This window comes from Stegostoma tigrinum, chromosome 2 (assembly GCF_030684315.1).
Source record: "Stegostoma tigrinum isolate sSteTig4 chromosome 2, sSteTig4.hap1, whole genome shotgun sequence".
In the NCBI taxonomy this organism is placed as follows: domain Eukaryota; kingdom Metazoa; phylum Chordata; class Chondrichthyes; order Orectolobiformes; family Stegostomatidae; genus Stegostoma; species Stegostoma tigrinum.
The window spans coordinates 35,609,876-35,637,342 of NC_081355.1; the positions used below are offsets into that span (position 1 = coordinate 35,609,876).

The following is a 27,467-nucleotide window of genomic DNA, read 5'->3' on the forward strand; positions in this document are numbered from 1 at the left end:
AATAGCATGACACCTATTGTTGAAAAAACATTGGAATCAATTAAGGAAATACAGGCAACACATTTGGAGAATCATACTCTAATCAAGTAGAGTCAGCATGGTTTCATGAAAGGCAAATCATGACAGACTAATTAGAATTTTTTGAGGAAGTCTCACCCAAAAAGGAACCAGTAGATATCTCATATTTGGACTTGCAGAAGGCATTCAGCAAGTTGTCACCTAAACCTATTCATTAGAGATAGTATTTTGGCATGAAAAGAAATTGGCTGATCGTCAAACAACATCCAGTTGTAAGAAGAAGGCTTTTTCAGGTTGGCAATAGTTGTCAAATGGAATATAATGTGAGAAAATGTGATGTTACTCACTTTGGAAGGGAAGACAAAAGAACAGTATTATTTATATGAAGAAATGCTACAGAAAGCTGTAACACAAATGTTACAGATGGGAGTACTTGCGCACAAAAAAAACAGAAAGCTAACTGATGCAGCAGGTAATCAGAAAGACTAATGGAATGTAAAGCCAGTAAGAGTATAGAAGTCCACATCTTGAGTACTATGAGCAGTTTTCATTCCCTTATTTAAAAGGGGAGATATCATTTCAATGGAGGCAGCTCAGAGAAAATTCACCAGATGGTATGTTGCACGGAGGGATTATCTCCTGGGCAAAGGCTAACCAGGCTGGGACTGTATTCACTGGGATTTAGAGGTGATCACATTGAAACAAATAGGATTCTTAAGAGGCTTGATGGGGTAAATGCTGGTAGACTCTCCCATGAGGGCAACACCTTAAGGACCAGAGGGCATAGTCTCAGAATAAAGGGGTAATAATTTAAACTGAAAGGAGGAGGTGGTAGTTCTTCTCAGAAGGTTGGGTGTCTCTGGACCTACACACTGCAGAGAGCGGTGGGAGTAGAGTGCTTGTGTACATTTAAGGCAGAGCTCGATAGATTCTTGATCAGAGGGAAATGAAGGATTACAGGGAAAAGGTAGGAAAGTGGACATTAGGAATATTAGACTAACTTTGACCCTATTGAATGGCAAAGCATGTTTAAGGGGCTGAATGGTTTATTCCTGTTTCTATTTCTTCCTGACTGAAGGGTCGCTGGACCTGAAAATTTAACTGATTATTTTCTTCAAAGATGCTGCCAGACCTGCTGAGCTTTTCCAGCAATTTCTGTTTTTGTTCTACACTATTGACTCTGATTCTAGCATCTGCAGTTCTCAGTATCTTCTCTAAAGATTTTACCAGTATACCAGGGGTGAAAGTCAGGTCAGATAACGCATTTTAGTTGTGAGGCCTTGTTTATAATCTGGCTGTGTATCATCTTGGAGTCAGATTTGTTTTACTTCCAAAGTGGGCAATTTATAAAATGCCACATTGACTGTCTACAAATTGTGTACTTTTGAACTAAATAGAATATGTAGCCATCTTAGGTTTGTTCAACACATTCGCATCAGTCCCATGACCCTTGATCTTTTGCTAATAATTTGTCTTATGTCACCTCTCCCACTGACACCTGAAGGAGGAACAAGACTCTGAAAGCTTGTCTTCAAATAAACTTGTTGGACTATAACCTGGTGTCATGTGATTTTTGGCCTTGTCCACCCTAGTCTAACACCAGTACCTCCACAATGATAATACAGTCATGGGTAAAGAGCTTGTTTGAAAACTACATGCTCTGATGGTCGCAGTTAAAAACTTATCAAATGGCAGGTAAACATAGGTGAGATTAACATTTTTCCATCTCTAATCAAGTCATGGGATGTGTCCTAACCAGAATAAACTGAAAGGTGTCCTCTTTGTCCCAGGTACAAATGTGTTGTACATGTAAATTATTTTTTGAGAAACCTCCTTACAATCACCACAATCTTTCCCAATAAAGCATCATTAGAACAGCTCTTCATGACATTCTATACACAAAGGAGGACCATCAACATATGTTCAAATTGTTTACATAGGCACAATAAGAACAGACAGGTATTCAGCATATTATGGATCAAGAAAGGAGGCAGTGTTTGAGGAAGATGCATCTCAAAAAAAGGATTGGGACAGGACTGTGCAACCTACAAGACAAACATTTGCACTTGGCGCCACACGACTAACGCAAGGACAAAATAAACTGATAATCAATCCTCATGGGTAATCTCAGTTTGTCGTCATTTTTTTTGTAACTATCTTCAGTTTCCATGAAGGTTTTTTTTGCAGTTGGTTCAACGACGGTTGTGGTAGGAAGGCCCATCTGCAACTGTCACATTGGGAGACTACGTTCATTGCTACACATTGGTCACATTTTATATCCTGGTTACTCGCTTGTTAACAATTTTCTTTCCTTAATGTGACACTACAAAATCTCTTTTTCCCCAAGCTAACATTCCATTCAAAGTCTTAAAATGATCACTAAGAACAAAGTCTGAAAACATGTTGACATTAGAAAAGATGCAAGAACTATTTACATGGTATTAGGTTTCTGTTTAAGTTTAGACATTGAAGAATTTACGAGTCTGAATCTGCGTGTAACAGCCAGGTGGTTTAATACCCCTAGATCTTGTGATGCTAAGACACATTCTTGAGATGTACACCAAATCACTTGACTGTTCTTTGGTGCGTTCATATCATGCATATTTTTGCAAGCTGATTTTTTTTAATATTCATTCACAGGATGAGGGTGTCAGACTAGGACAGCACTTTCTGCCCATCCTTAATTGCCCAGAAGGCAGTTAAGAGTCAACAACATTGCTGGAAGCCTGGAGTCACATATAGTCCGGATCCATTAAGAATCACAGTTTCTATCCCTAAAGGACATCAGTAACCAGATGGGTTTTTTTTGGACAATTGACAATGGATTCCTGACCTCCTTAATTTTAGACCTTCTACTGAATTCAAATTCCACCACTTATTTTCATAATTGTCTTCCAATTATGAGGAAACTCAGCAGGTCTGGCAGCATGGTGGTGTAATGGCAATATCACTGGACAGAGATCCAGGTTAATACTGAGGACATGGGTGCAAATCTTCACCATGACAAATATATAGTACTGAAAACTTGTGCTCCAGAATGAGTTAAGACCCTTAGCGAACTATTCCAGCATAATTACACCAGAGACATCTATTTGAGAAGATGGAAAGCTTCCCACGAGGTCTATTCACAAAAAGTAAGGCAAATTCAAACAGGCTGCTTACCACCCCATCCATACATTCTTGATCAAAGTGATCAGTGGTCAATGTTGTCAAGAGGCTGTACTCAATAATAACCTGCTCCCTGATGCTCTTGAGTTCTATCATGGCCACTTTTTTTCCTTGATCTCATTACAAGGTTGTCCCATAAATGGGACAAAAAGCTGAATGGCAGAGATAACACAAGAATGACGGTGTTTGACATCAAGGCAGCATTTGATGGAGTATGGCATCAAGCTGTTCTAGAAACAGAGGAATCACAGGAATCAAGGGTTACGTCTAACACTACCTGTAATCATTCCAGCCATAGAAAGGAAAAGGTTGAGATTACTGGAGATCAGTCATCTCATCCAAACGCATCACTTCAGAAGTTCCTCAGGGTAATGTTTTCTAATCAACTTGTCACAGATGTTGTTATCACCACACATCTCTGGAGGTGGGACTTGAACCTAGTGGACCCTCATGGCTCATAAATAGGGGCACTGCCACTGCATCACAACAGCCCACAATTCCTCAGGGTAGTGTTCTAGGCCCAAATCATCTTCAGCTGTTTCAATGATCATCCCTGCAAAAAGATTAGAAGTGGGGATGGTCGTTGATGACTGCACAATATTCAGCATTTGACTCTCATTCGAGACTGTCCAAAACAGTCCACGATTAAATACTGCAAGACCTGGTCTCTGAAGTGGCAAGTAACAATCACATCACAAGTTTTAGGCAAAGATCACTGCTTCAGAGTCATTAATTACAGCAGCAATAAACATATTGTAGCTACAAATGCAAGTTGCAGGCTACGAATTTTGATCAAGTAACTCAACGCCTAAAACCCTGTCCAACGTCTACAAGGCCTAAGTTGGAGAATAACAGAATGCACCTGCTTGCCTGGAATGTACAGCTCCAAGAATGCTAGAGAAGCTCAACGTTTTCCAGGGCAGAACAGCCAGTTTGACTGATACCCCACCAAAATCATTTACTCTACCACTGATGCACAATGGCAGCATTTGTAATATCTATAAGATGCATTGCAAAAACCCCACCTGGGCACCTTTCAAACCTGTAACTTGATCACGTAGATGTACACAGGCAGCAAATCCATGGGAAAACCATCAGCTGCAAGTCCTCCTCCCAATCTCACACCGTCTTGAAATTGAACTATCATCGCCATTCCTTTACAGTTACAATCCTGGAACCACTTCCCTAATGACACTGTGGATGTGCCAACACAATGGGATTCAGCAGTTCATGGTGAAGGCTCATTCCACCTTCAAGGGCAAATAGAGGATGAACAATAAATGTTAGCCAGACAGCAATACTCACATCCCATGAATAAAACGATAAATCTGTATTAGCTGTAACAATTTCATATGTTACTATTTTAAATCTACTAGGAAATTAATACCTACAATATGGGCTATGATAGCATATCACAGTTGCCTTTCTAAGCCAGGAAGGATACCAAGGCATCACAAAGCAGTAACAGAAAATGAGGGAATCTAATTGAGTTTTCTGCTCATTGTACAAGTATCTTTGATAATTGTGTCTTGGGCAAAGAAAATGATAACATACAAGAACACAGTAAGTTAGGAATTAACTGTCAAGAAATCAGTTAACATGGAAACCAAAATTAAGGTTAAAAAGAATCCCAAAAATCTAAGGGAAGTATTCAGGGAAAAGTGCGGGATGTGGTGGGGCTGGAGGGGAGTGTGGAGCAGACAAGGGAATCACGGAGAGAGTGGTCCCTCTGGAAAGCAGATAAAGGGTGGGGAGGGAAAAATGTCTTTGGTGGTGGAGACAGATTGCAGATGGCGGAACTGTCAGAGGATGATGCATTGGATCCAGAGGTTGGTGGAGTGGTACGTGAGGACGAGGGGGATTCTGTTTTGGTTGTTATTGAAATGCCGAGTGGAATTCGAAAATACACCTCCTCCCACCCACCTTCCTGCAAAAATGCCATCCCCTATTTGCAAGTCCTTTGCATCCGCCGCAGCTGTTCACAGAATGAAGAATTTCACTTCCGAACAGCTCAGATGGCCTCGTTTATCAACTACCACCCCACCCTGCCCCCTCCTAACCAGTGGTCAAGAACACCCTCCACCATGTCTCCCGCAACTCATCCCTCACGCCCTTTCCCCGCAATAACGACCAAACAGAATCCGCCTCGTACCACCCATCTCCGGATACACCACATCATCCTCTGACACTTCCATCGTCTGCAATCCCCAAAGACGTTTTTCCCCTCCCCACCCTTATCTGCTTTCTGGAGGGACCACTCTCACCATGACTCCCTTGTCTGCTCCACACTCTCCTCCAGCTGCACCACACCTGGCACTTTTCCCTGCAACCGCAGGAAGTGCTATACCTGCCCCTAAACCTCCCCTCTCACCCCCAAACCAGGCCCCAAGACTTTCCGCATCAAGCAGATGTTCACAGTATACCACATTAGCAGATATGCAGGTATCTGCTGTTCACGTTGTGGCCTCCTCTACATTGGGGAAACCAAATGGAGGCTTGGTGACCACTTTGCAGAACACCTACACTGTTCGCACTAAACAACTGCACCTCCTGTTCACGAACCATTTCAACTCCCCCTCCCATTCCTCAACGGGATGTCCATCCTGGGCCTCCTGCAGTGCCACAATGACACCACCCGAAGACTGCAGAAACGGCACCTCATATTCCACTTGGGAACCCTGCAGCCCAATGGCATCCACATGGACTTCACAAGCTTCAAAATCTCCCCTCCCCCCACCGCATCCCAAAACCAGCGCACCTTGTTCCCACCTCCCTAACTGGTCCTTCCTCCCACCTCAAGCCCCACCCCCATCTAATACCTACTAGCCTCATCCCACCCCTTTACCCATCCTCCATGAACTGACCTATCCCCTCCCTAACTCCCCACCTACACTCACCTCTACTGGCTCCATCCCTGCCTCTGACTTGTCTGTGTCCTCTCACCCGATCTTCTATCTGCCTCTCCACTCCCTATTTATTTCAGAAACCCCTTCCCCTCCCCCATTTCTGAAGAAGAGTCTAGACCCAAAATGTCAGCCTGCCTGCTCCTCTGGTGCAGCTTGGCCTGCTGTGTTCATCCAGCTCTGCACCTTGTTTTCCCAATCTGACCGATCCATTTGTCAGTCTTTAACCCACATCCCTCTAAGCTCTTCCTATTCATTTCCTCATCCTTTTAAGTGTTGTAATTGTACCTGCCTTCACCACTTCCTCTGACAGCTCATTCCATGCATACACCATTCTCTGCAGGGAATGGTTACCACTCTGGTCCCTTTAAAGTTTTCCCTTCTCATCTGAAACCTTTGCCATCTAGTTTCAGACTCCTCTACCCTTAAAAATCTTGGTTCTTCACCCTATCTATGCTCATCATGCTTTTGTAAACCTCTACAACACTCCAGGGAATAAGACCCAGCCTGTTCAACCTCTCCCTATAACTCAAAGCCTCCGGTCCCAGAAACATCGTTATAAATCTTTTCTGCACCTTCTCAAGTTTAAACAACATCCTTCCTGCAGGACAGCGACCAGAATTACACATAGTATTCCACAAGTGGCCTCACCAAAATATCCTGTACAGCTCCAACATGACGTCATAGCTCCTATATTTGATGTTCTGACCAATGATGTGCATTTCCAGAATTATTCGGTTTTCATTTCAAAGATTCAGCACTTGGCTTCTCTTTTTCTAAATCTATACTGTTCAAAACAATCTTGTCCTCCCCTAGTATCTAGGCACAAAGACACATTTACTTGTTTCCCAGCATGGACTACAATTGCTCTCAAGCGCACCAGTCCTGACAACGTTTAATATTGCAATGACTTCAATTGACAAACAAGTATATCATCACATCAGTATTAAGTTCAGCTACCTGGCCAGGAACTAAAAATTGATTCTGGGTCCTTCCTGATAATCAGACTCAACCACAGGAAATTCAGTCAACTATCAACTCGACTAAGCGGGGATCCATGTATTGTTTATTGTATCAACAAATTGTAAAACAAGCTACCAAACTAAACAACTAGAGACAATAGGAACTGCAGATGCTGGAGAACCTGAGATAACAAGGTGCGGAGCTGGATGAACACAGCAGGCCAGGCAGCATCAGAGGAGCAAGGCAGGTGACGTTACGGGCCTAGATCCTTCTGCAGAAATGGGGCAGGGGAAGGAGGTTCTGAAATAAATAGGAAGAGAGTTGGGGAGGCGGACAGAAGATGCAAAGAGGAGAAGATAAGTGGAGAGGAGACAGACAGGTCAAAGAGGCAGGGACGGAGCCAGTAGAGGGGAGTGTAGGTGGGGAGGTAGGGAGGAGATAGGTCAGTCCAGGGAGGATGTACAGGTCAACCATCCAATGAATTAAAACAGCAATGCTTGAATACAGCGTCACGCATCAGTTGACGGATGCTCAGGTGTGCAGTGGAATTCCTGTCTGCGCACACTTCTACTTGGGCAGAATTTCACATTGGCCCAAGGATCCCATACTTCACCAGGCGCCTGCAGCCCACAACCTGAGCCACCCCCAAAGTACGTTGTTTGGAGGGGCAAAATGGCAGATCACGTACAGACTACTGCTGCACACCACCCACCTATTCTCCTTCATCCACCACCCAGACATGCCTACTTACTACTGGGAAGTGGGGATCCCCAGTGGAGGGGTCTCTACACAGGAGTCCTCCCGCCTTCCCTTGATGATCTGAGGTGGAGGGTGTTGCACGCAGCAGTCCTTTGCAACCACAGATTGCTAGGGTTCACAGACTCCCAGCCCAACTGTTTGTTTTGTGGCACTCATATACCACATGCATATTGATTGTGGGCATTTGCACTCTTCACTTGCCTAAAGGGCCTTCTCCTCTGCTTTTGGTTGCACTTCCACCCCATGCTCAGGATCTTTGGGCACCCTGTGCAGAGAGTTGCAGGCAGGTCAATGCATCTCCTTGTGGATCTGCTCCTGGCCATGGCCAAGCTGGCTATAAATAGGTCTGTGCAGCAAGCTTTGGAGAGGGTCATTTTGTCTGATTGCCTGTGCCTCCTCTGCAATGATATTCAAGCCCAGGTGTCCTTGGAGAGGGAACATGCAATGACCACCAGTGCTCTCAATGCCTTGGAGAACAGGACACCATGGGGGGGTGGAGTGCTTTATTTCCACCTCCAATTCTATTTTGATTTTATCCCTAATCACCCTTTTCGCATAAGCTTTGCACTATCGGGTTTCGCTTGTTATGAATTCCCTGGCCACATGTGTACTTTTCCTGGTAGTAGAGTGTTGAATAAAATTATTTATACAAATGGTGTTTGAGTCTCTGCACAACACACACACACACAGGTGCAGTGGGGAAAAATACGCTCCACTGCTGTATGGCAATAGTGTGGGGCACAAAAAAAGTGAACAGGATATTTAGAATCTCCTCAAATAAACTTTTAATGTGTAACATGGATGCTAAAAATCAGCTTTTGCAAAACATTTACAAAATGAAATATTAGGCATGAAGATACATGCACCATTTTTACAATGGTGACAACAATGACATGTCCACAAAGTTCTGCTTCAACACAAAAGTTTAAAACATTTGGCCGAGTGTAAAGATGGCAGCACAGTAGGATGCTGCCACTGGAGCTGCTCCACTCCTGTTTATTTCCAGTTTTCTTCATTGTTCTCTCCTCCCAGCCTTTTCCCCCCTCTTGGTGTTCTCTCCAGAGGTACTGTGGGCTGGGGTCATGGAACAGAGCAGGCACAGGCCCAATCGGAGTAGGGCGGTTGTTGGACTGGGGACCAGTGCAGGAAGTCAGTTGCTATCGAGCCTGAATGGACATGTGGAAGCCCTCTACACTGATCTACTGAAAGACTGCAATGCTTATCTTTTTAATTTTATTTTCACTTACCTAACTTATATTATAAACTATAAGTCACGTGACTTTTTCCTTTCTGTATTTTATATCTAATACCTGTAACGAAGTACTTTGTACCCAAGATAGTGCCATTGTAAACTTTTCACTGCACTCCTGTACTTCCGTAATAGAGTACATGTAACATTAAAAGGATATTCTATTTTCATTTATTTGTTTCCTATCCTGCTAACCACAGCTCCAAAGCAATAGTCAGGGAGTAATGTATACAGCCTTTACACAAACACTTCTGATAAAGGAATAGAGATTTTGCTCACTGATGCAACTAACTACTAGAGGGAAACTGATCATTTCAGTGGGATATGATTCCTCTGTGGTGCCAGCCACAAGCTCAACCAAGCAGATATTGCCCAGGTGTAACTAGGCTGTCCTGACTGAGAGGTCACCACAGTTCAGGTGAAGTATGATTCCTTTTATAGTCTTTGAAAATTGCGTAATCTTTAATTTGGCAATATTATGGAGGAACACTTTGCACTTAAAACAAACTATTGTCCTACTATAACCATATGTATGTCGCGTCCAATAACTGATGGAAAACTGCATACAGAGCTGCAAGTTGCATTTAAATCCATAAACAAAGAGCTAATCTCTGAATGACCCAAGATACTTTTATTTAACAATTAGACATTGTGATCTTAAAAAGGATAAAGTTCTACCTTACCAGAACATTGCACTGCACATGACATAACAATTCTCCAAATTCAGCATACACTTCTGCTTCAAATTTTCAAACACTCACAATAGTTCCAAAAATTAATTCTGAAGTAAGAAAAGATGTGATGGTCCAAAATGTACAGGTTTCTATTTTTGACTTCCCCATCTTGTTTCTAATGATCCTCTTAAATTGTATATGAGCAGAGTCTCCCATTTTAAAAGGAAGGCTGTTCACGTGAGCCAAAATTGAATAGTCAGCATAAAGAGAGAAAACTGGACACAAATTCTCCTGAATACAAGTTCATTATAGCCAATGAAAGATAACTGTTTGCAGTAAAATCACAATTTTCCATGAAGACAACAATAACCCTTCCATGGACTTTACACAATTAAGCTGCAGCAGTATTGGAATGTTAAAATTGTGTTTAGGAAACAGTACCCACGAACAGCTGAAACACTTGCTTACTTCCTCCAGTGCAAGTGTGCCTGTCTTTTTCACCACTATGTCCCTGAAATGTTCACTCATGCCACATTTATACACATGTTTTGCTGGCAAGCTTCCCATGCTTTAGTGACTCTACAAACCACAGATCATTCAAATATGCTGATCAAACCTGAATTTGCATCCAGTTCCACTCATTAGCCACCCCTCCACTCATTACTCAAAAATGTAAAATCCTCATTCTCATGTTTAAATTGCTTCAGCCACATTCATCTCCAACCCCATAACGTCCTTTAGTCCATCAACCCAACTCAAATTCTCCACTTCTTCCTATTCTAACTTCCATACAGCCTCCCAACATTTCACATTTCCAGTAATCAGTTATCATTTTTGATTCTGCTTCTGAAGTTTCTTTTCCAGTTTTACCATGTGTGGTATTATATAATGTGCATTTCATTTTAATCACAAATATAAAATTTTACTTTTACTACAAAATTGGAAGGAAGTCCACTCTGCTTGTTTAACACTGAAAGCCTATTTCATTCCAAAAGGAAAATGCAGTCTTACTTGCACAGCACTGTTGAAAATGTGTTTGGCATATTTACTACAAATCACAATTAAGCCTGTGTCACTGTGGTAATATACCATGATCCTCCGTTTCCTACTTAAGTACTTCACTAAATGATATACTATTTTAAAAAGCATATTCCACACAGAGTTCCATTAATCTAGGTCTCTGACCTAGAGTTGCAAACAAGAAAAATGACTGATAACGAACAGATCTATCATTATCCTATGACAATACTGGGATGGATTTAGAGCATGAAACAAATTATACTTTGACAATAAAGCATGTATTAAGCAAGCAGCTTACATTTTACCTTGAACAAATTTAAAAAAGGGAAAATAATAGCTTCTTAAAAAGAAAACAGGGAACTCCGTTCAATAACACATCTGAAAATACATCTATACTCAAACTCTGGCAGGTCTGTGATCTGTCCCAATACTTATAACATGGTTCAGTCAATTCAAAAAAAGATTTTATTGACAGCGTAATCACTGGAGTTTATAGATATCCTTTTAAAAAAGCAAAGCATTCTTTGAAACAAATATTTGAGCTAAAAAGCATCAGAATGAACCATGGGTATTTTCAGGTCAGGTTACCATGAATTGTTTTAACAGGGGAGTTTAAAAACAAGGAGGTTAATTTATTACACAAGAAATATAATGTACAGTAGTAAAGCCTACTGGTTTCAGCACAATTTCCCCACCACACTCAAAGCTGATGAGTCAGTACCATGTAGCACTTCATAATCTGCATATTGTTTGTCAACAGTTCATAAATAAAATGGAAGAGTCACTAATCACAATGCAAATTCAGCTACAAGTGTTCATAACAACCTCAAAGTTTTTAATCTTGCTTCACAGCCGCGCCCACCCCCCCACCACCAGTATCTGAATAAAGGGGTGGCACAGTGGTTAGCACTGCTGCCTGTCAGTGCCAGGAACCCTGGTTCAATTCCACCCGCAGGCGAACATCTGTGTGGAGTTTGCACGTTCTCCCTACATCAACATGGGTTTCCTTCAGGTTCTCTAGTTTCCTCCCATAGTCCAAAGATGTGCAAGTTAGGTGGGCCATGCTAAATTGCCCATTGTGTTCAGCTGTGTATAGATAAGGTGGGTTATAGGGGGAATGGGTCTGGATGGGATGCTCTGAGGGTGTGTGGACTTGTTCGGCTGAATGGCCTATTTTACCTTGTAGAGATTCTATGAAGTAAATTTGCTTTGCAAGTACAAATTATTATACCCTCAGAACATTCCAAGACATTTCACAATGAAATAATTATTTTTGAAGATTAGTTAATTTGAAGATTGCATAACAAAATGAGAACAAATTGTGCAGGTCAAGCACCCTCCCCTTGAAAAAGGTTAATAAAATTAAATGATTTTTCTGTTGATGTCAATGGAGGGAAGATTAACTTCCAGGACACATGCGCTGTTTAATTCAGGTGTCAAAGAATAAAACTGGATCTTCCATAGTTCCTGAACAATGCACAACTTTAAATGCCAATATAATATCTAACGACCTTTCAAAAGAACAAGGATCAGATCAAAATAAATGGTACTGAAGATGATTGCGTAGCTATGCAGGATTAGGAAATAAATCAAGACAATATTTCATCTAACAGCAATGCCAATGTGGTATACTGTATCCACTGTACCCGTTGTGGCTTCCTCTACACATTGGGGAAACCAAGCAGAAGGACCGCTTTGCAGAACACCTCCGCTAGGTTCGCAATAAACAACTGCACCTCCCAGTCGCGAACCATTTTAACTCCCCCTCCCATTCCTTAGACGACATGTCCATCCTGGGCCTCCTGCAGTACCACAATGATGCCACCCGAATGCTGTAGGAACAGCAACTCCTATTCCGCTTGGGAACCCTGCAGCCCAATGGTATCAAATGTGGACTTCACAAGCTTCAAAATCTCCCATTCCCCCAGTGCATCCCAAAACCAGCCCAGCTCGCCCCCTCACCCCACTGCATCCCAAAACCAGCCTAGCTCGTCCCTGCCTCCCTAGCCTGTTCTTCCTCTCACTTATCCCCTCCTCCCACCTCAAGCCACCTCACTGACCTGTCCGTCCTCCCCGGACTGACCTATCCCCTCCCTACCTATCTTCTCCTCTACCCATCTTTGGACTGCCTCCCCCTCTCTCCCTATTTATTCCAGAACCCTCTCCCCAACCCCTCTCTGAAGGAGGGTCTACGCCCAAAACATCAGCTTCTGTACTCCGGAGATGCTGCTTGGCCTGCTGTGTTCATCCAGTTTCACACCTTGTTATCTTGGATTCTCCTGCATGTGCAGTTCCCATTATCTCTGATCAGCATTTCCTATTGCATTAGTTAATTCTACCTGTCCCATCTCTATTCCAAAACAGCAGTATTTCAGAAGTTTTATGAGTAAGTTACTGGTCACTGTATTGCATTTGTCTTATATATTGCTAATGCTACAAAAAGTCTAAGATAAAATCCGATTATTACTACAAAGAAAATGCATTCTGAAGTACAAACTTAGTTCAAGTGCTTTATAAAAGCATATACCACAAAATATAAGAGTGCGCAAATATTTTATTGAAAACTATCAAAGAGAGAGGTATTCAGGAGGTGCAATTCTGAAAAACATGTTCTGTGCCATCTTATCAACTGGCAGCATCTATTACCTCAACTACTTAAGCTGAAATTGTCCCACAGTTGTGGTGCTATTCAGGGCAAATTACTGACATGGACAGGAAATTAGCTGATTGGCAGAAAACAGATTTAGAATAATGGGTAAATACTCAAATTGGCAAGACTTAACTAGTCCCTGCAGTGGTGTGCATTGGGGCCACAATTAATCACAATATTCATAAACAACTTGGATAATGGCACGGAAAGTCACCAAAAAAATTAGAAGATAAAATTGAGCAGTACTGTAGACAGTTTTATACAGTCATACAGCATGGAAACAGACTCTGCTGTCCAACTCACCCATGCCGAGTAGATATCCTAAAAATCGTCCTTTTGCCAGCATTGTCCCATATCCCTCTGAAGTCTTCCTATTCACGTACCCATTAGATGTCTTTTACATACTGGAATTGTACCAACTCCAACAGCATAAAATTATGACAGGATATCGAGAGACGAGGTGAATGGGCAAAGCTGTGACAGATGGATTTTAATACAAGTGCAAAGTTCCTGATTTCAGGCCAGAACAAAAAGGTTAGATGAAGGTTTTTCTTTTTAAAAAAAAGGCATAAACATAAATACGGTGAACATTGAATGGGATTCCAGGGTTTAGGTGTGTAGCTCTTTAAAATGTGCCACAAACAGGTGCAGAAAATAGTCAAGGCGTCTAATGGAATGCTTGTCTTCATATCAAAAGGACTGTAGTATAAGGATGCAGACATCATGCTACAATTATACAAAACCCTAGTTAGACTCCAGTAAGAGTACTGAGAGTAGATCAGGCACCACACTGATGTGTTGGCCTTGGAGGGAGTTCAACACAGGTTTAAAAGGATGATATCTGAACCATCAGGTGTTAAGAATTAGGGCCAGATCATTCAGGAAAAAATGTTAACACCACTTCTACCAGCAAAGAGGAGTGGAGATTTGGAACTCTCCTTCTCACCTGAGCAGTCAACATTAATTCAGTTGTTAAAAATTTAAATCTGACAAAGATAAAATTTCTGTTAAGCATGGATATCAATGTTTAAATGGTCCTAAGGCATGCATATTAAATTAGTCCACAGATAAGCCATGATCTCATTGAATGGCAGAGCAGGATCAAGGGGGTGAATGGCCTACTCCTGTTCCTTCAGAATATCACCAGATTATCTGCTTCCTACTACAATGCTGATCACAACTTGCTACTGCTTGTTCCACATTAGCGACTATTCTTCTAAAGAATCTCATTGGCTGTAAATCACTTTACGTCCTCAGATTGTAAAAGATAGACAAATGCAAAAATATTGTCAGAGCTATTTCCATCAGGAAAAAAATAAAAATCAGCAAAATAAGTTTCTGTACATAAACAAGGACACATGAAATAAATTCCAGTTAATACACCTTTTCAAATGTAAGCATCATCACTATTATATTGTTAAAATTCTGCAATATTGAAAATCATTTAACAATTGATCGGAATAAATGGTACAGCTAGAGCAAATTCATATGTGACACTGCTGAGCTGTTTGCACCTATGTAATATTTTATCACAAGCCCCAATCTAATTCCTAAAATTTTAACGCTATGTTCCAATCAATGCCAATATAAAAGGTTAGGTTAAATGGAGAAGTCACAACAGAAATTCAGTACAAGTTCTGTAAACTTCAAATTACAAGTTCAATTTAAAGATTTCAAAACACTTGTGCAACAAGGCACAAAAGGTTTGTTAGAACTGAAACTCAATACAAAATTAAGCAGATCTGGAGGCTGTCTGACGCCACAAGTACAATTTAAACAATTGTGTGAAATCAGAAGCAAACCCATCTGAATACTGCTATCAGGAACACACCTGTGGAAAGTTGATACACCAGCTTTTCATCTCTTTCTTGCTTTATAAATAATCGCATGCAAATCCATCAGCTGTCTCATTGTATTGGAGTCAGTCCACTTATTACCTACTTTCCCCATTCCTGTTGCCTCTTTGAAAAATTACAGTATATTTAATGATAAAACAATGTATAGCCTGCACCTAACAAATTAACCTGTCTCTTTTCCTGCCAGATACTGACAAGCCCACTGTGTACATCCAACATTTTGTTTTCAGCACTTTTTTCCCAGTAATAACAATTTCAAAGAAATCTAAAATCAAAACGTCAGAAAATAAAACAACCCAATGCTCACAATAAAGAAATATCAATATTGTGAAAATCACCACTTTTTCCTCCTGATCACCCTTCCCAGAGATTGCCAAATTCCTCAACAAATTTTGGCTGAGAAGGGTATTAATGGATATGGAACTAAGGTGAGTGAAAAGTAAGACTCAGATCTGCCACAAACTTAATTGATAGTGAGCTAGCTATAGAGTAAGATTGGCTTACTTCTACTCCCAAATGCTAAAAGCTTCAGGAACAGAAATAATGGAGAGTAAAAAGATACAGGTGGTATCACCATAGTCCTACTGGACCTCAGGTTTGTTTTGTCCTTAAGGAGGGAGAGTGCGAGAGACAGCACAAGCACAACAGCAAGCACACCAGAGACACAGAGCAGAAACAGTGAGAGAGATGGATGGTGGTGGCTTAACCTGAGGGTCATGACATCTCAGGCAAGGGGGAAAGAGGTCATCATGGAGAGTCTTCATGGTACACTCAGGCAGTTGTAGGAACTGATCCTATGTCACTATTATCACTGTATTGCAAACCAGCTGACCAGGCAACTGAGCTCATCTCAGTTTCTAAAGATTTTACAGCAGTTCAAGGATCAGAAGACAGTAAATCATTATCTCAATATTTACATGGAAGACAGAAATGAAAGTCATAGGCTAACTTGCTTACCAGTGGTATTAAAATCTTCAGCAAGATGTTATTACAGGGCACACAAAATAAAACTAGAGACAACATGGATTTATGAAAAGGAAAATCGTGTTTTACAAGTCTGTTCAAGATTTTGGAGGACATCACAAAAAAAATGGATGAGGGGTAACCAGATGTAACATATGGAGTTTAAAACTTCAGGTGCTACAGAAAAGACAAATGAACAAAACTTGGAATCACAGGTTTGGAAACTGGTTAAGCATGGACTGATGATTGGTCTACTTAACAACGAAGAGGAACATGAATAAAGTGGGACACTGGTGAGCAGGTTTTCCCTTTTGAGTATCAACAGGATGAGTATTTGATCCTCATCCATTGACAACAGAAAAAGGTTAGATCAGAAGGGAGTAGTGAAGAGAACGTAAGAAACTATAAAGGAATGAAAAGTTTATAGAAGAGTGCAGCATGTCATGCCAGCAGCTGCACTCGGCATACTTAAAAAACGTGTCTTGTAAGTGAAGCCACAAAACAGGACTAATTGTATGCAAAAGAACATTAGCAGCAAGCAATAAGCAGAGCTAAGCAATTCCATAACCTACAGGCCAAATCTGAGCGGAGTTTAAAATCACACAATTGTGAATACACACACACATCCCAATTATGGTAGAGCCCAGCCAGTGCAGAAGCCAAGGGTGAAGAGCATTCACCCACAATCGCCAGCCATAAATGCCAATTAGATGCTAAAACAACTCCAGAGGCCAGCATCCAAGTCATCCCTTATTTTACCCATGCAGTGTACTTGACACCAGTCTGACATCCTCAGAGCCAGCTCTCAGTGTCAACAGAACTTCTGACACTCCTGTTTGTGTGTCAACCAAGGCACCCTAAATGGAATAGATTAACAGCCCCAAATCAGGGAAGTCATATTCCGAGGTCCATTTGGCTGAGCTCATTATAAATATGAAATCTTTTCCCTTCTCGGTCATACAACACCGAAACAGACTCTTCAGCCCAACCATCCATGCCGAACATAATCCCAAATTAAACTAGTCCCACCTGCCTGCTCCTGGCCCATATCCCTCCAAATTGTTCCTATTCATGTGCTTATCTAAAAAATGTCTTTTAAATGCTGTAACTTTACTTGTATCCACCACTTCCTCAGAAAGTTAATTCTGCACGTGAACCATCCTCTGTATAAAAGATTTGCTCCTTATGTCTTTCCTTTTAAAAAAAAAAGCTCTCCTCTCATTCCCAAAATATGACCCCTAGCCTTGAAAACCCCAATCTTAGGAAAAGTCAACCACCATTAACCTTAACCATGCCCCTCATGATTTTACAAAACTCTATAAAGGTCACCTCTCAACCTCCCACACACCAATGAAAAATTTCTCAACATATTTAAGCTTTATAACTCAAACCTTCCATACCTGGCAATGTCCTGGTAGATCTCTTCTGAATGCTCCCTATCTTAATAATATCCTTCCTATAAACTAGGCAACTAGAACTGGATAATAAAATGTGAGGCTGGATGAACACAGCAGGCCAAGCAGCATGTCAGGAGCACAAAAGCTGACGTTTCGGGCCTAGACCCTTCATCAGAGAGCTCCAAGATAATAAAATGTGAGGCTGGATGAACACAGCAGGCCAAGCAGCATCTGGACACAGTATTTCGAAGAGGCCTCACCAATATCTTGTACAACCTCAAATGACTTCAACTCCTGGACTTAAGGACTGAGTAATGAAGGCAAGTGCACCAAAACACCCTTTTAAACCACCTTGTCTATACATGATACAAACTTCAAAGAATTATGTACCTGCACCCTAGGTCCCTCTGTTCTATCATTAATTGTATAAGCCCTGCCTTGTTTATTGTACCCAAATGCAATACTGCACATTTATTCAGATTGAACTCCATCTGCCAATTTTCAACCCATTGACCCATTTCATGCAATCTTAGAAAACCTTCTTCACTGTCTACTATGCCACCATTTTTGGTGTCATCCACAAACTTACCAGCCATGCCTTTTATATTCACAGTCAAGTCATTTATATAAAAATGACAAACAAAAGGACCCAGAACCAATCCTGAAGGAACACTGCTGGAGACAGGCCTCCAGTCCGAAAAGGAACATTCCACCTCTGTCTCCTGCCATTAAGCCAATTATGTATCCAATTAGCAAGCTCACCCTGAAACTCATGACCCAATTTTACTAGTTTATCATGCAAAAACTTGAAGGCTTTACTAAAGTCCAAGTAAACATGTTTACTGCTCTCCCCACAATCTTTTTTGTTAACTTGCTTAAAAAAAAATTTAATCAAGTTTGAGTGACATGACTTTCCACAAAAAAAAACCATGCTGACCATCCCTAATCGATTTCTCCCTTTTTAAAAATGTCCATAAATCCATCTTATAAAAATCACCAATAATTTACCCACACCCAAAGTCAAACTCACAGGTCTACAGTTCCTCAGTTTCACTTTACAAGTTTTCTTGAACAGAGATACAAGATTAGCCACCTTCTAAACATCAGGCACTTCACTCAGAGTCCAGGGACATGGCTGGATTTGTTCTCTCTTGTAGCCTCTGCTTGGGCATTTTCACACTGGGCCTGGTTCTTTTGACTTAGTCTCTGAAACAGGCAGCATGTACCACACTGTAGCCCATCTCTTGTGCTCACAGTAGCTAAAGAAATGTATCACCTTCTTTAGGCAGTGTCCAACTCAGACTCCAAAGTTTCTTCGGCATGGTGGGGGAGAAGCAACAGGTTCTGACAGCCTTTCCTGCAGCTTTGAGAAGCTGGCTACATTTTGCTCCTGCCCCATTTGCAGCTTTCATGTGATCCACATGCCTGTTCAGGAGCACTTCACCGACCCTAACTTTGTACATTAAATCACAGCACTGCTCCTTGTGCCAACCATGCCTCTTACCCATGTGGGACAATTTCCATCCCTTAGAGCAAACAACAGCTCTTGCCTAGTCCTGCTTTTGAAGTGGGGTTGCTCTTTCCCCCAGACTATTGGACAGTGGATTGTACGGAGCTGACCTCATTGGTCAAATGCCATTCTACTTTAGGAAATACTCGAAGTCTCTGCTGATAAATGATGGCCAATTGTCTGAGACCAGCACTTTCTGCAAGCAAAGGTTTTTCTTCAGTTAGTGTGCGAGGTGCATGTGTTTTAGGTTATTTAGAAGGTTAATACTCTAGCATACAGTAAGGAGACAGACCCTTTGATCCAAGTCGTCAACACCAGGCATTCCAACGTGACCTAGTTTATTTGGCCCTTAGCCCTTTAAACTCTTATTCATATATCTGTTCAGATGCCTTTTAAATGTAATTGTACCAGCCTTCACCACTTCCTTTTGCAGTTTGCTCCATACATGCACCACCACATATGTTAAGAAGTTACCTCTCAAGTTCATTTTTATATCTTTCCCATCTCACCTTAGAACTATAGTTCTGAATCAGATGTTGCTAAACAATTTAGTTGTTCTGAGCCAGATGCCGGTAGGCTTTCCAGTGCAGTCTTCTGACTATCAGCCTGAGAGTTCTCTTGTTCCATTCAGGTCGAGTGGGACTCTTTTGCTGTAGAGTCCACATACCAGCAACAGCTACAACGGTTTGGCAGCCCACGTCCTGAAGAAAGTGTTACCCATTTGGCTGAGGCTTGGCTTTGTTTTGGGGATTTTGCTGTGAGCTGACATAGCTTGAACGGAGGTGCTCTATGTCCTGAGCAAGGCAGTCCAGTTGCCTTCACTGAAATGGTGTCTCTCAAGCTCAGTTGGTCTGCTGAGGGCGTCCACTTCCATCAGCATACACTACTAATTCATTCTCTTGGCGCATTTTCTAATGACAAAGCCAGTTGTAGCACCTGTCTGAAGTCCAATTGAGCTTCAGCTGGTAGGCTCTTTTATATGGTTACATCATTAATCTCACACTCATTAGTTGTCAAAACAAAGTCTGAACCACATCAAAACATCCAACACATTCCCCTGGTTCTTGAACTCCTGATACTGTCTCAGAATTAGAGGAGACTTAGAGGTCATAATAATCCTTAGCTAAATCCATCAACTCTTGAAAGATTTTAAATCAGATGCCTCAGGAAATGTTAGGCTCCAATAACTGAGAAAGCTGCATGTGCACAAGCTGTCAGAGGAATAATTCATGGCTTTTCATCTGCCCCAATGTCATTTGCCCAGAAAAAAAAACATGCATTCTTTCCACATAATGGTGTAGCCTTAAAATGGCAGGATCGAACAAGTTAAGCTTCCCAGGTGCTCATCCCAACTCAAGAGATGACTATAGCAAGTGAATTTCTTCATGAGCCCAGTTTTTCCTCGTCACCACTGAAATAACTCTACAGAGGCCAGTATCACCTCACCAAATCACCTTTTATTTACATGTGCATAGTACTTGACACTGGCCGGGTTTCCTCAGAGGGAACAAAACTCCTGACAATCCTGTTTATATATGTCAGCCAGGGCTCCCTGATTGGGGGTGTTGATGTGGTCCAATCAGGGAATTCTATTTCTAGGAGGTCCACCTGGCTGCCCTTGATACAATCATGACAAAATGATCCAACTTTGCCTCCTCCGGCAGTCCCCAGCATCACAGATACCAGTTCATTCCACGTGGTAGCAAGAAACAGCTGAAAGCAATGGATACCACAAAGGCCGTGGGTCCTGACAACATTTCAGCAACAATACTAATGACTTGGGCTTCAGAACTTGCTACACCTCTAACCAACCTATTCCAGTACAGCTATAACACAGATCTACTTGGCAAAGTGGAAAGTTACCTGGGTATGCCTCGTACACAAAAAGAATACATCCAACATAGCCAATTACCATCCTAGTCTACTCAAATCAATTTTAAAAAAACCTGTCATCAACATTACTACTGAGAAGAAGCTACTTAGAAATTACCCACTCTCAGTTGCCTGGTTTGGGTCTCATTAGGGCGACCCAGGTCCTGACATCATTACAGCATTTGTTCATGTTTGAACTAAGAGGTGAATTCTAGGGTTGAGTGGAGAGCAACTGCCCTTGACATCAAGGTCACACTTGACTTGAATGTGGCATCAAGTAACCTGAGCAAAACTGGAGTCAACAGGAATCAGAGGGCAAACTGTCCGGTGCCTTGACTCATACCTGATACATAGAAAAATGATTGAGGTTGTTGGATGTCAGTTATCTTAACTCCAGGGCATCACTGTAGGAGGTCAAGGTTGTGACCTAGGTCTGAGCATCTTCAGCTGATCCAACCACCTTCATAAAAAAGTTCAGAAAATGAGGATGCATTTGGCAATGATTGCACAATGCTCAACATCACTTGCGACTACTCAGATACTGAAGCAGTTCATGTGGAAAAACACAAATCAAGACCAGGACAATATCCAGAATTGGGCAGACAAGTAGCAGGTAACATTTGCACCACATAAATGCTGAGCACTGACCATCTCCAAGAAGAAACAATCCCAACACTGCCCTTTGAATCCTCCAGTATCAGCACTCGATCACCATTGACCAGCAAGTAAACTGGACAAACCATGTAAATACAGTCACAACAAGAGCAGGTCGAAGGCTCAGAATCCTGTGGTGATTAACTCACTTTCTGACTCCTCTAAGCCTATCCACTATCTACAAAGGTACAAGCCAGGACAGTAATACAATGCTCCCCAGCTTGCCTGGATGGGTACAACTCTCAAGTTGAAAGCAGCTCTACACCATTCAGGTCAAAACAGCTCATTTGATAATCACCACATCCACAAGCATACACTTCCTCCACCTCCAACAATGAGTAGCAGCAACGTGTACAATCTAGAAGACATGCAGCAGAAACTCAAAGGATGTTTGGACAGTACTTTCCAAATCCACAACGCTTACATCTCAAAAGACAAGGGCTGCAGATATCATATCCCTACAGTGTGGAAACAGACCATTTGAATCTACACTGATCCTCCAGACAGCATCCCACCCAGAACCCAACCTCCTTACCACCTCCATGTAACCTTGCATTTCTCATGGCTAATCCACCTAAACCCTATGGACGATTGTCGCTCCACCTAACCTGCACATTTTTGGACTGTGGGAGGAAACAAGAGCTCCTGCAGGAAACCCACACAGACATGAGAAAAATGCACAAACTCCACACAGACATTTGCCCAAGGGTGAATTCAGGTTGCTGACAGTGATAAGCACTGCTGCTTCACAGTAAGTCACCATGTCACCTCAGATACATGGGAATCGCCCAACCTGCATGTTCCTCTCCACTGACCCCCCTGACTTGGAAACACATTGCTGTTTCTTCAGTGTCACTGGGTCAAAATCTTGGAATTTACCTCCCTAAGGGCATTGTGTGTGTGTGTACCTACAGCATATGGGCTACAGCAGTTCACCACCACCCTCAAGGACAAGGGATGGGCAATAAACAATGGTCCAGCCAGTGACATCTATATCCCACAAAAAGAATTAAAAAATAAAACACAGATTGGGTGTGTGGGCAAAAATATTGCTACAGATGCAAGGCAAGATGGCAAAATGGAAATATTATCCACCTTGCTAGGAAGAGTAACATTTTTTAAGTTGTGAGAAATTGAAAACTCTGTATTCGGAAGAACCTCTGTCTTTGCACAGGAATCACAAAGTTACATGCGGGTACAACAGAAAAAAAAAAAATTTACTATCTTCATTACAAGGAATTAGTATAAAAATAAATACATTAATGCAATTATACAGAGCACTGGTGAAGCTGCAACTGGAATTGTGTCTTGGGATCTCTTTATCCAAGGAAGGGCACATTTGGCCTGAAGGGAGTGCAATGAAGGTTTACTGGACTGATTCCTGAGATGAAGAGTTTTTTTTCCAATGAGAACAGACCAAGTAAACTAAGCCTGCACTCCTTGGGAATTTCTCAGAATGAGTGGTAATTTAATAGAAGCAAAAAATTCTTAAAGAAACTTGACATGGTACACGTCGAGAAAATGTTTCCGCTGACTGGGGGGCAAGGGGAGGACAGGAACACAGACCCAGTCTCGGAATAAAAGACAAACTTGCAGACGAACTGCAGAGTCACCAGACTTGAAACGTTAACTCTACTTTCTTCTCAATATGCTGAGTTTTGCCAGCAATTTCCATTTTTGTGTCAGAATAAGACTCAGTCATTCAGCACAAACATTACTAAAACTGCCTGCTTCCACTTCAGTGTTGTCCAACTTCACCCAAATTCCGACAGAGGGTAACTACTCTGAAAACTAGCTCTGCTTTCTCTCTGCTGATGCTGCCAGAACTGTTGAGTTTCTCTTGTAATTTTTGCTGTCAGTTAATCAACGCTGGTCCATCTTCTGTGAACCCTTACTCCACCTTCATTACCACTGGAGCAATCAAATTCCAATACACACTTTGCTGGGTTCCCACTTTCCACCCACTCTAAACTAGAGGCCATCCAAAGCACAACTCTCAGTGCCTTAACACTCAGGTGAGCTCTGTTCACCTATCATCTCAGCTTTCTGGCCTACAACACCTCTCCAAAAAGCAACTTAACTTTGAAGTTCACATCACTCCACGACTTTGCCCCATTCATATTTTTGTAATCTCATAAGCCCCACAACATTCCAAGATGTTCATAGTCCTTTCCATTATTTTCTAATCAGCCAGACTAGAGATGATATTGGACACCTCCGAAACAGGTGAGATTGAACCTAGTCTCCTGGCTCAGAGGGAAGGACACAACCTCTACACCACAGAGCCTTTATCCATATTACTTTCATTATCAGCTCCTCAGTACCGCTGGTGGCTATGTCTTCAGTTGCTCAAGCATGGAAAAACAACATTGAAAAACCCTCCTTTTGCCTCTCCATCTTCCCCTTCTTCCTTTCTGACATTCCTTAAATGGATATCTAATCATTATGCTCGACAGAGGTCAAAGGGCTTGAACGGTTGTGCAACAGTATGAAAAAGTTGAAGCTGTGCCTGCGGGTTGACCAAATGGCAAGAACAGGTTTGTAGGGGCAAATGGTCAACAACTATTCATTTTTTTAAAAAATCAACACACACCCCCCCACCTTCACCAGCTAACCGTAACACAACCAAAAATATATACACCAATGTGACAAACTACAGGGCTTCTAAACACCCACGATTTCGGTCTGATCATTCACTTGAACGATGCAGCGATATTTGCCACAAGTTTGGCGCAATAGATTTGGAAGAAGCGCGCGTTGACCCGAGGTGGAAGCGCGGCATCGCACCATACTTCAGTTTATATGGTGTTAAAATACTGAGCATTGTATCGACAGCAGAACGAACCAGAACGTGTCCTTGGTACATTTAATAATTTTATTGTTTTTGATCTCTTACCAAAACTTTATTTTCCACCTTGTCGCCTTTGACTTCGAGTTTCACCTTCTTCTTAGAGATGATTTTAATCTTCCTCCCAATAACATCCCTGACGCTGTCTAAGAAACAAAGTAATCGCTAAATTAAAAAAGTCACTCATTATCCATGTTGTAACCTTGGAAATCACGTGATGCAGGTTTTTGATTTATCTTTTGTAAGTAAACTCACTTGCCCGCACTTGCTTGATTCTGTACAGAAGCAAAATAGAATTCCTAAGTGACTAAAAACATGACAAACCCCCATTAAAGCACAGGAAATATGGGCACATTCAGAACAAGGTGCAAAGCTAAGCTAAAAACGGCATGGATTTGAAAGTGGATGAACAAACGCGATATATCCTCTGGATACTACGACAGAAAATATTTATCTAACCCCAACAAATAAAAGATTCGGCAATTCCAGTCAGCTTGTTTGGTTTTCCATCGAGGGGAAAAAACAATTGCCCAGCTTATTCTTAAGAAACCTGAACTCGTTCCTTACCGAGCAGCTCTTTGGGAACCTCGGAAGCCTCTTCAGTCATGTTTTCCAGTAGAGAACGCGGCGCTGTTATGTGAAAGTTGGCTTGTGCTGGTTGCTTGCAGGCGTTGTGAGGGGTCCTCAGCGGTTACATTATCGCCCAGTTATAATGTTGCCATGTCTCAGTGTTTCACAATGTAGCCTTCCTCTATGTCCCTGGATTGTTGCTCCTGGTAAACGTTCCACTTGTTTTTCCTTCGCCTTCCTATTCCTCAGCGACCCCGGGGCTTTGCCGCCGTCCAATCGCTCAGACCTTTCACACCATCTTCCACCTCCAGCCGTTCACGTTGATTGCAGACAGGTCTAAGCGGAAGGACAAAACCGCAACACTCCACCCCCTCAGCTCGCGAGATGTAGACATGACCGGAAATCCCCGTATCTCTCAAAACCCTCACACACACAAAACAAGGCGTCTCCTCGGTGGGAGCAGAGACAGCCGCAAACCAGTGCAGTCACTTTTGTGAACCTGTCTTTAAAAAAAAGGATGACGTCGCCACCTGCTGATACGGCACTCCTGCAACAACAGCTTTTTGCTTAAAAGATTGAGGTATTTATCATTGTTAATGGTCCTCAATGGTAGCGTAAATTGTATTTCAAGAACATTTTCAGCTAACATCTGCACCAAACTGAGGTAATTACGCACAATTCGAAAACGTAAGCCTCCATGAAAATTTAATGTATAAAATTCGCTGCAGTTGAAATGTTGATTTGAACGTTTAAACGTGCAGAAAAGGACGGTCTAGCGATAAGTATGTAGAGAGACAACAGGCAGGCGACTTCTATGCTTCTCGTGCCATCAAATTGTGGAAGCAGTAGGGATAACTGAGGGAACATCGAGTAGGAGTAATTGCCTTTGGGTGTGGTGTAAAGTTTTACAGAACTTAACTAAGATTAATAAAAGATGTAGAGTTCATAAAGAGTAGCTAAATCCACGTGATTGCATCTCGGAATTATAATCTAACTTCCAGGACAAGAAAGGTATCTGTGCAAACCAATGACTGTGTGAACATTTTGGTCCATTGGGAGAAGATGGGATGGTACTCTCTAGAGGAGAGAACATTTCATAAAAGTATTCAAATCACGATGAAACTCGACAGAAGGGTTTGAGGAAGTCTCACGCGAAACATTAATTCTGTTTTCTCTCTATTGATGCTTCCATGCCTCTGGACTTTTTGAGCAGTTTCTATTTTTGTTATGGATCTCGACAGAGTAAATATGGAAGAATTATTCTCATTAGTGAACACATCACAAAGACACCAAGTTCAGTCATGATAATGTGCAGATAAACATCCCAACACTGTGAGTAATTAGGACCTGGAATGCACTACCTAAGAATGTGGTGGATTCGATCATGTTTTTCAGTGATAGGGTCACTACCTCTAGGAGAAATATGTAGAACTATTAAGAAAAGTGGGAGAATGGCACCAGCTGAACTACTCCTTCAGAGGGTTTGAACAGACACGATGGGTTGAATGTTTACCTGCAATTCTGTAATTACTCTGTGATATTTGATTATATCTGAGATGGGGGGGGGGGTGCCCTTTGCCTGATTATCCACTTGGATGTTTTGTGATTAAGAATAGTTTGTTCACATTTTGATTAGCATTGAACACATCACTGAGAATTCAGCTGGCATGATTGAGAGGTGAACATCATATGTTAAACCCTCCAGGAATGCTTCCAACCAGTGATAGCACACTCAATCATGATCATGCAGATTTTATATTGATGATTAAAGAAAACTTTCATAATAAACAATCTGTGTAAACTATGTACGTGAGAATAGAGTGTTGTTCATGTACTTTATTATCTCAGGAATATTGGCAGCCAACATATTGAAGTTATCCATGTGAGTGTGGCACTAAATGAGAACAATGTGTGGTATTTCTGATTGTGGCTTCCATCAACTTACAGATATAACTTGATTGTAACTTAACCAGCATCATTCTTGAAATATTTTCTGCACTTTCTCAAGTTTAACAACATCTTTCCTACAAAAGGGTGATCAGAATTGTATGCAGTATTCTAAAAGTAGCCTCACCAATGTCCTGCATAGCCTTAACATGATATCTCAACTCCTATACTCTGTGTTCTTACCAATGAAGGCATGTGTGCCAAACATGTTGTTCACCATCCTGTCTTCCCGTAACTTCACTTGAAAGGAACTATGCACATGTACCCCTAGGTCCCCTTGTTCATCAACACTCCCCAGGTCCCTACCATTAACCATATAAGTCTTACCCTGGTTTGCCTTATTGAACTGCAGCACTTCACATTTAACTAAATTAAACTCCATCTGTCACCCCTTGCCCTTGTAAGAAAGTTAATTTGGACATGGAACATCAATACTGTAAATTAAA

General features: G+C 41.7%; 2 protein-coding genes across 11 annotated transcripts in view; one reads left to right on the top strand and one right to left on the bottom strand.

Moving 5' to 3' along the window:
• The window catches only part of LOC125463953 (F-actin-uncapping protein LRRC16A-like), a 397,615-nt gene extending 372,079 nt beyond the window's left edge, over nucleotides 1–25,536 (bottom strand). For 3 of the 7 annotated variants that reach the window (XM_059653386.1, XM_059653380.1, XM_059653379.1), the window contains exons 1-2: nucleotides 25,072–25,536; nucleotides 24,553–24,650 (exon numbers count right to left, since the gene is read on the bottom strand). In XM_059653386.1, coding sequence (XP_059509369.1) covers nucleotides 24,553–24,650; nucleotides 25,072–25,111 — 138 coding nt within the window. In that variant the 5' untranslated portion in view covers nucleotides 25,112–25,536. The remainder of the gene's footprint in view (nucleotides 1–24,552; nucleotides 24,651–25,071) is intronic. The other 4 variants (XM_048555813.2, XM_059653371.1, XM_048555794.2 and 1 more) reach the window with 2 other exon arrangements.
• Nucleotides 25,462–27,467, top strand: part of si:dkeyp-120h9.1 (Y+L amino acid transporter 2-like) — a 158,172-nt gene continuing 156,166 nt past the window's right edge. For all 4 annotated transcript variants that reach the window (XM_059653405.1, XM_059653404.1, XM_048555870.2 and 1 more), the window contains exon 1: nucleotides 25,462–25,654. The gene's annotated coding sequence lies outside the window, so the exon portion shown is untranslated. The remainder of the gene's footprint in view (nucleotides 25,655–27,467) is intronic.